This window comes from Balaenoptera borealis (genome assembly GCF_965194805.1).
Source record: "Balaenoptera borealis genome assembly, chromosome: 6".
Taxonomy (NCBI): domain Eukaryota; kingdom Metazoa; phylum Chordata; class Mammalia; order Artiodactyla; family Balaenopteridae; genus Balaenoptera; species Balaenoptera borealis.
The window spans coordinates 46,485,625-46,497,883 of NC_138863.1; the positions used below are offsets into that span (position 1 = coordinate 46,485,625).

The following is a 12,259-nucleotide window of genomic DNA, read 5'->3' on the forward strand; positions in this document are numbered from 1 at the left end:
TTAATCAAGACACTTTGGCAACAAATCGATAACCTGAACTATTTAATTCCATAAAGTAAGGATTTATTATGTTATGCTGGGCTGTATCATCCATTTTCTTAGTACATTTAGGCTGCTATTAACACAAATACCATAGACTAGGAGGCTTACAAACAACAGAAAATTATTTCTCACAGTTCTGGAGGCTGGAAAGTACAAGATCAACATGCTGACAGATTAAGTATCTGGTGAAGACCTACTTCCTGGTTCATAAATGGCCATCTTCTTGCTATAATCGCACATAGTAGAAGGGAAAAGGGAGTACTCTGGGGTCTTTATATAGGGCACTGACCCCATTCATTAGGGCTCCACCCTCATGACCTAATCACCTCCCCAAGGCCCCACCTCCACATACCATTACTTTGGGGATTAGGATTTAACATATGAATTTTAGGGGGACACAAATAGTCTACAGCAATCATGGAACCTAAGGATAGGGATATAGACAGGTCTAAGGTAGGGTCTAGAGTAATGAACTGAAAAGTCCTATTAACAATCCAGAAAATACATTTCCTCTCTCAATTTTTTTGCTCTAATCAACTTTCTCAGCTTCTCTTTCACATGGTACAATGTAGCCACCTCAAAGTACTAAGTTACATATTTTGGTTTCATTCCAGCATGGATAGGTGTCTATTTGTCCCTATGATGATCACTTCTTATAAATGGGCATTATAATATAGTACAAACATGTTTAGGGGCTCCAATATTGAGGATGCAAGAGGCATGCAGCAGAGAAGGTAGTCTGGCAGACACTGCCAAAGTGTGTCCTATTTATAATCTGATATGATTGCTCTTAAAAATTACTTTTGGGATGAGTTTGAAAAACTTGTGGCACATTGCTTTGAATGTGTCCAGTGTTGGTAAATCTTTCAGGGAAAAATTCACTTTTCAGACAGTCATATTTTTAAACTTGTCATTTGAATCCATTGGGTTTTTGGTTCTGAGTATGTAGCCTTTAGCCAAAAAAATAAGGTGACAGTATCAATAATTAGTCTGATATCCTGTGTTGATTGTAAATTATCTGCAGAACTTACTAAAGAAGATTCTCAAAATGTATGAGTGATGGAGGAATGTATAAACTCCCAACCCAAGTATATAATTTAAAAAACAATGTTTATTCAGATATATGTATTCTTCATTAATATTTGTTATTCATTATATTCATGAATTCCAGGTCACAAACAGTAGATGTGAATAAATAGTGCTTAATTAACAGAAGGGAGGGTTGGTTAAAAAATATGTATGTATATTCATATGTAATTATATATATATACATATACATATGTGTGTAGTATACAAATATATACACATATATGTGTACATATATATAACATATATGTCACCTCATTAGCATAGCAAAGATACTCCTATCACTGAGGACATTTCAAAGGTTTTAGGAGTTGTCTACCAGAAACTGGGAACAATGACCAAATATAATTTTTATATACCACAGAAGTCCATTGTAATTCTTATCCTTGTTCTTCTCTAGGTAAGGTGTATTTTTTCTTTGGCTTCTTTCAAGAATTTCTTTTTCTTCAGTTTTCTGCAGTTTGAATATGCTATGCTTACATATGGGGTTTTTGGTCTTTATACTGCTTGCTGTTCTCTGAACTTTCTACATCTGTGGTTTGTTGTCTGTCATTAATTTTTAAATGTTCTTGGAGTAACTATTCCAAACATTTCAGTTTCTCTGTTATCTTTTGTTTCCCCTTCTGGTATTATAATTACACATATATTACACCTTCTGAAGTTGTCTCACAGTTTTTGGATATTCTATTTTTTAAAAATTATTTTTCTCTTTGCATTTCAATTTGGGGACCTTCATACTTTCAAGCTTACGTGAATGAGTTAATTCCACAAAGAAAAAAGTTAGATCATTGTATCATGGTTCTATTTATATCCATTTTACTGTCTCTGAAGAAAAAACCTAAAACACTATTGATTTACTCCATGTATTTACGGGTTCAGAGAATTAAAGGCATACAAATTTTGCACATGTTGTCAGTGAGCAACATGTTTTATTAGTGTTGAGCAGAAAAACTATAGTATGGAAATACAATAATACAATATCTGATATTTTTATTTCAATAAACTAAAATTGATATACATACAAAATAATGAACACACACATATACACATGCATACACATATTTCTTAACTAGATTTATCCAGAGGGAAAGAGGAGCAGATTTCCAAATTTGGAACCCGGAGAATTTAGATCCTTATGCAGTGACGGTATGACCTAGAATTCTTTTTCTTCTGTTTAAGAATCTTTGGGTTAATTCAAATTTGAAAAGCCCAGAATAAAATGAAGTTTATTGATTTATGATAAATCTTAGCAGCAAAGTTCATTTTTGTAAGGACAAAAAAAGGGCGACTAAGAGGAAAGTATTTTCAGATACTGAACAATCAGCAATTTAAGCAAAATCTGTCAAAACCAGATTTGGTTTTGACAATCCATCCTAAATAGACTTGTTTTGTATTCCTATCTCTGGCTTCAAAATAACAGTACAACTGAAACAGTGTAGTCTTCTATAAAGGGTAGACTCTCTTTGTTGTAGCATGAAAAAATAGTGAGGGAGATGAAATAATTTAATTCTATTCTCAATGAACTGAATTCGAGTAAATTCATTTATTATTAATATCCAACATAATTATTATGGTTACTTCAAGGGACATAAACAAACAAAGTATATCTTTAAATTCCATTTCTAAAAGACTTTTTGGAGGGCGATTCTTCTTTATTATGTTTGAAAACTGGCTATTATTTTAGTTTTATGTTTAAAAAGTCTGAACCCCTTACAAATTCTTCAAAATAGATTCTAGTCTGTACTGATTATGTCACACAACAAAGCTTAAGCAAAGAATTTGAACAATGTAAAAATTCTGTTAGTAACCAAAGAAAAAGAATACAAGAGAACAGCTTTTTATATTCAAAGCAGGTACCTGACTAATTATCTTTTATTGATGTAGAAATTATCTTGAAGGAAATGAACATCATAGTATTGGCCAGGTTAGTTGAGAATTAATTTTGAAATTGAAGAAAACCAAAGTAGAGAGGGCAGTGTTGCTAAGAAAAGATCCAGCAGTCTCTTGTTAGAAGATCAAGGCAGGGAAGTGTTGTAAGTGAGTGTTCCTTGGAGTGGTAGAGTAGGCTAACTTAACAAGGGACTTTTACACTTCAAGGGAAGGGCAGTGAGTGCAATTCTGCCAAGCAGGTTGATAATTAAACTTAACAGCAAGTCACAAATATAGTTCTCTCTTTCCCAGGCTATAGACAGAGAGATGATGCCTAAGGGGTCTACAACCAGAATAGTGCTAAAATAAATCAAACTTTCTAGAACAATAATCACAGAGAATTAGGAAGAAATTTAGCTTTTTGTACAGGCTCAATGCACAGAATTTAAAACCATAATTAGGTTTTTTGAAGTAGAAAAAATAATAATAGCTTATTTGTAATGTCTGAAAAATTTTTATCTGTGTCTGTTAGAGAAGTATTATTCCAAATGATATTTCTATATTATCAATTTTAGCTATTTAAGTTATCCTATAGGTTATCCTGCTACAGTTTAAAACACTTTGTCATTATGAAACAAGGCCGGTGTTACTATCATTTGTGAAATTTAGTTGGTTTTATCTGTCTCCCAAGTACAGCTTTTACCTTTTACTAGACTCACTCTTATTTTGCAATATTTACTACATAAAATTACAGCTATTTGAAGAGCTCTGGGACATGCATTCAAATAAACAAGCACTTATCTGAATATCCTTCAAAATAATTTTTGAAGTAAATTCAGTGATATAACTGGGATTGTTATAATTCTTGTGATATGTTAGAATTTCCACATATTTGCCAACTTAGCATGTTGAATCTATGCTTGCTTGTCAAGATCTGGAATAGACCTTGTAAATTTGCAAGAGAATAATGAATATCTTCAAATATCTAGATAGCAAACTGTGGCATTTGCTTATTTCCGTGGTGTAAACCCACCCACTATGGCCAATTTCAAGCTACTCATGAGTCATCACTGAACAGAGTTGGGAATAGATGTGCACACAGTTGAACACAATTCATTATACAGTGTTTCCACCTTACCAATATAATAGACAAAAATAAGTCTGAACATATATTAATTTATTTTTTAATAATGGCTATATTTAATAAGTGGCTCACAAAATGCCTAAAAATTTGGTCATTAGCTCTCACAAGCTGGTAGGAGCTGGCTCCAGCATATCACCAGCTATCTCAATTAATCTGCACGCTTCCTTGTCCTTTCCTTCCTTTCTATATTCACATTGTGACTAGTTGGAATTTGCCTAAAATACTTCCTCAAATTATCAGCTGCCCCAATAATGCCCTCTTCTATTTTGCTATTTCCAGTGTTCATAATTGATTTTAATAATTATTGAGCAAACCAGGATGTGCTAATATTGTATAAAGCCAGCACAGTCACACACATATCAACTAATTAGAGCTGCTAGATGATTGAGACAGCTGCTTCTCCTGAATAATCAGCTCATTGGATATTGATATTTTGCCAATAGATGGCTTAAAAGGTATGTCTTGGAGCCACTATTTGGGTAAATACACAACTCATTATGTACATATAGGTAAATTGAATGACTTGATCTTGATCAAAAACAAACAAAAAATAGTTTATAGCTAAGAGTCAATCATCAGTGGAGGAATGAGATCTGTCCTCATGCTGTAGCTTATTGACTTAATCAATTTGCTTTTTGGAATTCTCCGAGAGATAAAAACACTCACAGCAGTTTGGCTAATAACCCGCTGCTTCAGCTAAATAACAGTGCCAGAATCTATGAGTTATAATGTAACATTAAGGAGTATAAAGACAGTTATTCTCCAGAGGATGTTTCAAAATCACAGTGAAGTAACAAGCAATTCGTTAAGGATCCTTCCCCACCAGTTGCCAAAGCATTAGCATTCCATCTGCCAGGCAGTGGGATTAGCATATCCCCAGTGAAGTTGTTAATGGCAACTTTCAGAAGACTAAATCAGTGCTTTGTAAAATCTCTAGGAAATCATGTTGAACACTGTATTAACGTCTTTCTTTAGATATATATTACGTTAGCCTTTTTTCTTATTGCTTACTTATATTCATTTGTTTCAGCATCTATTAGATGATGAATGGCAGCACCACTAGACACTGGAACTTTTTTCTTTTTTCCACTTGAGCAATTGAAAGCAATGTTATATTTACCCCTGTTAGAAATAGCCCAAGAGAATTGATATTGTTTTAAGTCAAGTTTTGGCAAAAGCTTTATCCAAACTGAAGCATTTTGAAGAACAGGGGATGCACTGTGCAGGACTTTTCTGGGCTTGCATGTTCACAATGCCTGATACTTTCATCAACCTCCATTGATTCATAGCTATGATCTTTGAAAGTTATTTGCAATGTGTGCTAGCAAAAGTACTTCCTATGGTGTTTGTCCTGAAAAATGCCTTTTTATAAATGTTTTCTAACATTTCAAACACACTTGAGACTAAGTCGAAGACTCCATATCTCACTGGTTAGAAACATGGTTGATCAAAATTAAGGCTGCAAAAAACAGTCTATGTCTACTTTTAGATTAGGAGAATGTTTCCCTGCTAGGTGCACTCTGGGAATATTAATTAAAGATAGGAAGCAAGATCAGAGTGGTGGATTTTGTAAATTAATAACCCCAGGCTAGCACTATTAGGGTTTTGTATGCAAACAGTCTGAGAGAGTTATGAGACGGCTTTATTGTTTTAATAAAGAATTACAAACATCTGGCAGTTTATAAAAAGTTCTTTAGTCTCTATGTTTTGTTTCTCTTCATCCTGCTCCTTTTTTTTGGCACCAAAATTACTTTAGATGTTTTTGATCTCAGAAAGTTATTAATGTCTGTTTATCTCAACCAATTTTTATAAAACAAAGGAAATACTGTTTTATATTTCTTTCAAGACAGATGCATAATTTATAGCCAATATATTCAGCCTAATTTCTTTTAGATAGAAGGCATACTTATTTTTTGTGTATTGTTTCTTATTTCAAGCAAACAATTGCAAATTATTCCATGTAGTGTAATACTACTTCAGTGACAAACAAGTGTATGATGGCTTAATAAATAAGACAGTAGCTTATTTCTTGCTTTCCTAAAGTTCTGATTGTGAATGGCTCTTCTCTAAGATAGGACACATATTCTTCCCATCTTGCTGCTGTACCATCATCAACATATGGCTTCCAAGATCATTTTGCCCATCTGCATGAGGCCAACTAAAGAGGAAAGTGGATAAAGAATCCCATGTAGAAGGCTTGGAAGTGATATACCTCTGCTGGAAGTTATATACCTTTGTTCACATTCCATTGGCTAGAACTGAGTCATTTGACTATGCCTAACCAAAAGGAAAGTTAGGAAAAATAGCTCAATTTGTTCATAACTTAAGAAGGAAATGGATCTGGTGATCATCTAGCAATCTTTACTATGGTAAATTATAGAATAATACCAGGTCACTATGAAATGAAATGATGCATTCTATGAACTTTAGCATATTAATGTTTGCCAGTATAGTGAAACAATGCTTCTTAAATATTCAAGCTACAATTCTAAAAAGGAAATAAATAAAGGCATATATACATATATATTACCTTTCCTTTTGTTCACATTAAAGTGACGTAAATTCCTTTGTACTGATATTCATTCATTCACTTATTCATTCAGTATACTAAAATAGCCAGGTTTTATATTTTGCCTTTTTTTTCAATGCTGTTTTTTCCCACTTTGTTTCTATTAATGGACCATGTATTAGCAATCTTGAAAACATTAAAGGTGTAAATAAGAAGGTATTATAGTTCTGCAATCTTAACATATGAATAATACTTTGAATATAAATTTGATGCTATTTCAAATCCTAGAGGAATTTAGTATGCTAATCTTATCTTCTTAAATTGTCTGACTTATCTGTATTTTATGATAGTATAATCTTTCTATACTTAGCACAATATACACTTTCATGTACTATTAGAGAACATTATGAAGGACAAATAAAATTATTATTAGTCAGAAAATTGATTAATAGTAGAAAGAAGACATGGAACATTTTATCTTTAGCTACTAATTTGGATGCTCATAATAACTGAAATTTACTTCATCACTTGAGGAAAATGACTCCTAACTAGCCACTGTATTTCCATTCTTTGTATCACCCTCTTAAAGTCAATGAATTAGAAAGGTAACTAAGGATGAAACCTCTAAAATGTTCTTCCATTCATAATATCCAACACTGGATACTTATCCAACATTTTGCATATGTTTTCTTTCTTGTGATTTATAGGGCTTGTGTTTAATTAGAAAGCATCTCTCCCAATCTAAAGAGATGGTTACAGATGAATCAATTATTATGAGCAGAGACTGGAATACAGGTAAATGAAGGAGCCCTTGAACAATATTGCTCATAACTGGTTGTAGTAGGCTGAATAATTGCCCCTAAATATATCCATGTCTTTGCCACATACAGAGTCATAAACCAAGGAAAATAGGCAACACTTGCACAGGCAAGGAAACAGATTGTCACCTAGAGCCTCAAAGACAAACCACCCCACTGACACCTAGACTTTAGACGAGTGAGATTGATTTTCGATTCTGATTTCCAGAGTAATAGATTAAGTTTTTGTTGTTTTTAGCCACTAAGTTTGTAGTAATTTGTTAAAGTGGCTATAGGAAATGAATGCACTGGTATATAGCCAGATATCTATGCTGTAATTGGGAGAGACTGAGTCAATTCCTTTCCTACAGCAGTGGCTTAATACCGTGCCATATTTACTGCTCAGATGTTTAAGAGGATGAGAAAGTCGAAGGTAATAATATGTGCTTTTGCGACATTTGAGAATATTAGTGGCCAGATGTTAGTGAATAATAAGGCTAGGAAGAGGCAGGGGATTAAAGAAGAAAATCATGAGCAACAAAAGCCAAGAGTAAACTATGTTTTTCTTTCTGAATGGGCTTTCCTACTTAGTTTCTGCTGCCCACAGAACTACTGTCTTCCTTATGAAACAGACACTGTTTTCTGCTAAAAACCTGTATCTCTCTTTCTGTCTCTCTCTCACACACACACACACACGCACGCACGCACACACGCACAAACACACACACCCCTCATCTCTGAGGAATCAGGTCTAATATCAGAGCTAGCTGAGGCTTTCATATCTAATTTTACAAATGGATATAAATTACTTTGATAAATCTTTGGGCCCCACTCCATAACATACTAGACATGACAGGTGGCACCAAATGTGCCCACACTTAGAATAACATTTCATAAATTCTGGAAGTGTTGATTCTGAACTCATGTACAGGATGTCCTCTCTCCATTTCTTGCCAATCTCTGTCCTTACAAAAATTTTAAAAACTCACAATTACTGATGCCACTGATGACGTTCTTTAGCCATTTTCAAAGCCAAATATTTGATGGTTGTGTTACATCATCTACCATTAAAAAAGAAGCATACACCTTGTAGGCCTCTTTTTGTTGTGGAGGTGACATGTTCCACACCTAGAAATACTGGATGAAATGCAAAGCTGCCAAACTTGAGTTAGGCCTGGAGTAGAAAAGGGCTCAGCAGCAGGTCAAAGCTCCCACGCATGCAGTCCTGCTGCTAGGGCCGTACACTCTACCAGACCTAAGGTGATGAATATGTCAGTGGTGGGAAAAGGTGCTGTGTATTTTGATAGAAAACCTCAGTGGGAGAATGGCAATGCAGACTCAGGGGGTTTAGAGCAAGATTATGTCATTCATAGTGGGGAATTATACGTTTTCTGAAAAACAGCTCCTGGCCTGTTACTAAGTCTTAGTAGAGACAAAACACTTAACCGTGTTTCCAGAAATGCCCTTTGTGAACTGCATTTGGTTTTCTCCTAAGTCAAAAAACTGGAGAGGCTCAACAGCAGGGTATGTGAGATGGGGTCTGGGTAGGACCAGAAGGCACAAATAAACTGCATGAGCAGGTGGCCAGAATTCCCATATCATGCACTATATTTACACAGAGTCCTTTCTTTTGTTATAACCTATCGTCATAAGCAGGTTCTGTATAACCAGCTAAAGGAGGATGAAAGAGCCCAAACTTGGTTGACATATATGTTTTCCTGCATCCATGCAAGCCAAAAATGGATGGCAACTGCGTTATAGTCACATGGTGTCCTTGATGGACAGTAGAAAGAGTTGTAGTGTATCTGGTCATCCACTTAGTATAGAAGAAGTGATTTGAGGTGAATATGTAAATTTGTGGGCAGTCATCAATGGCCTGGCTGTTTTGTGAGTGGTCTGGAAGAAAAGAGGATGGAAAATTAGGGACAAAGAATCCTTGGGTAGAAGTGTGTGGTTGTAGACATAGAGTGTGAAGATTTCTATATCACATACTAACATTTACCAGAACATATTCATTGTGAAAGAGGCACTGAATAACCAAATAAACAAGAAAGTTTGGTCAGTTGATGTTAGCCAAACTTCATCCATCAGTCACCATGGAACTGACACAATCAGTACGTGTACAGACTGACCACATTGCCAGAGATTGATGCTACACATGGGCTTAACAGCATGGGCTCCTACTTACAAAAGCTGATTTAACTAAGGTGTCTCTGAATGCCGAATCTTCCAGTAACAGAAACCAGCACTGAGTCCTAAATATGGCACCATTCCTTGCATAGACCAACTTGGTTACTTGGGTGCAAGTCAGTTACATAAGTCTCCTTTCATCTTGGAAAGGCCAGTGATTTGTCCTAACGAGAATAGTTACAACTCCCCAATATGAACGTGCCTTTTCTGTCCAGAGTGTCAGCAAGCACTACTAACCATGAGTGATTACATGATGTCTGATCTACAGACTTGGAATCTCACAGAAAATATCATTTGACCGAAGGACCCACATCATAAAACAAAAGCAATATAGGAATGAGCCCATGACCATGGGATCCTCTATTCATATTGTATTCTGCACCAGAGGCAGACCGACTCATAGAAGGCACAGTTGAAGTAGCAGTTAAGAGGCAATATTCTGCAGAGATGGAGTGTCATCCTTCATTTAGCAGTGATCTGAGAATCGAAACAATTACACAGCATACTCTAGATTAACATGACTTTAGTGTTCCATTATCTTCACCAATTTAACTTTACAATTCCAGAAAACATTTGTCCAGGAAGATAAAAAGGTAAGTTACTTTACTGTTTATACCAGGAATTTCCTGAAAGATCCATAAACTCTCCAATAGAAAAGCAACAAACAACAATTTACACTCCAAGACTCTTCGGACTCCTTGCCTCAGTATCTTTACCCTCCTGTGTCCACCAATGTTAAACTATTATGTCATGATCCTTACCCAATCCTAACCAAGTCTCTATGTTTGAAAGACCTGCCTTAGAAGAAACTTCAAAATCTCAGTATCTAGTCTTTGTACTTCCTTCCCTGATATGATACTAAGATTTTATTAAGGTAGTATTCTTCTTTACTATGATAAGCAATAATCTCAGCTTTATTTTTCAATAGGTTTTTTTCATTGGTATTTTGGGAGCTGGCAATCAACAGATGTTTGACTGTACAGAAGCTTCGAATTTACTTCATAATGAAATTGAGGTATACACTATATATAAATTTCTTACATTTTCTTTAAATATTTTTCTTCCTATTCTATTGTTAAGCATGTGTTAGGTATAAAATGTATAGATAAATGAATCTCATACCTCCAGTGTTTGTGCAGATGCAGGATCTGAATTTGCCAGCTTCCTTGTCAAACATTATTTGCTCCAAGAAGTGCTATTGAGATAAAAACCTTTGGTTATATTTACAATGGCACATCTAAAGCAACCTGAACATATGTAGAAAATAAAAATAATCATAAATAACAGATGCCAGATACAGATTTTCTAGGAATAGTGCTAGAATGCATGTATAACTGCCTAATAACTTTGACTTTGCTGTTTAAGGATGAATAGTTTTCTTTAGAGATGTACAGGGACTTCACAATTTCTATTTATTAATTTTAATAAGAATAGGTGACAAAAGTGTTATGAATTTGGTACATTAACCATGAAAAACTCCAGGGATGGTCATTCTCTTAATATGATTTGAGGTCCTTTCTGCTAGACCATTCATTTATGCATTGCTGTGACTGGCCTTTGTAAATCTGAGAAAGTCCTGAGAGATATGATATTCCATTCTATTGGCAGATTTCTCTCAGTAGTGAGGAATGAATAACTAATTGGTAAATGGTTCTGATAAATGACCTTTATCTAGACATTCTTTTTTATTCTTTTTTCTTTAACCTAGGAAGAGAAATATTTTATTAAAATTGAATAAAACTTTTTTTATTGCTAATGTAAATAAAAAAGAACACCTCAATTATCAAGATTACAAAAATAGTGCATATAAATCCATTGATCTAGTAATTTTCAAAAGGAAAAAAATGTTTTATATATGATGAGTCAGGTAAATCTAAAATCAAAATAACACAAAGCAAATGTGTTGTATTTTTCCTCCTGCTATTATACAAAAGTATATTAAATTTAAAAATATAAAGAAAAGAAATACCTAGGACAGAGATATTATACTTTTTTATGATAAGCTGTTATATTTGTCAGTTAATAGCCTAAGCCAGTTGTTCTCAAAGCCTGACCCCTGCATCAGCAACTTCAACATCACTTGGGAATTTGTTTAAAAGACAGATTCTCAGACTCTACCACAAACTTACAGAATCAGAAATTTGGGGAATAGGGCCCAACGAACTGTGAGTTTACAAGCCCTCCAATATAATTCTAATATACACTAGCCTAGGAAAAAATTTAAGTTTATGTTGTGCAAACACAGATCAATCAGTAACTATTCGGTAACTATTATTTGCCCAGAGAGTAAAAACAAAAAAGGTATGTATTTGGAAATAAGAAAGCGGTGTATTAAAATATAAACCTAAGTAGTGCTACACTGAGCACCTCAGTTCCCTCATCTTAAACATGTATGGAACTAAATAATCTCTCAGTTTCCTTCCATTTCTAAGAATCTGTAATCATTTGACTGAAGTAATAACCTAAATAAAATGTTATTGTAAGCATAATTAATGGAAAAAAATGTCTATAGCTTAACATGAAATGACGACTCTTAGTGGGGAGAGGTTGAATCAAGAGCTGAAGAAAGGGTAAAATTTGCATACACTTAGAAAAGAGGGGCACATTCCAGGTGGGACAAAT

General features: G+C 34.4%; 1 protein-coding gene across 2 annotated transcripts in view; it reads right to left on the reverse strand.

Moving 5' to 3' along the window:
* Positions 1-12,259, reverse strand: part of LOC309631318 (uncharacterized protein) — a 436,314-nt gene that overhangs the window by 160,394 nt on the left and 263,661 nt on the right. For both annotated transcript variants that reach the window (XR_014246192.1, XM_082397629.1), the window contains one exon: positions 10,760-10,832. Coding sequence is in view for 1 of the 2 variants with exons in the window: in XM_082397629.1 (XP_082253755.1) it covers positions 10,760-10,832 (73 nt within the window). In the remaining variant the exon portion in view is untranslated. The remainder of the gene's footprint in view (positions 1-10,759; positions 10,833-12,259) is intronic.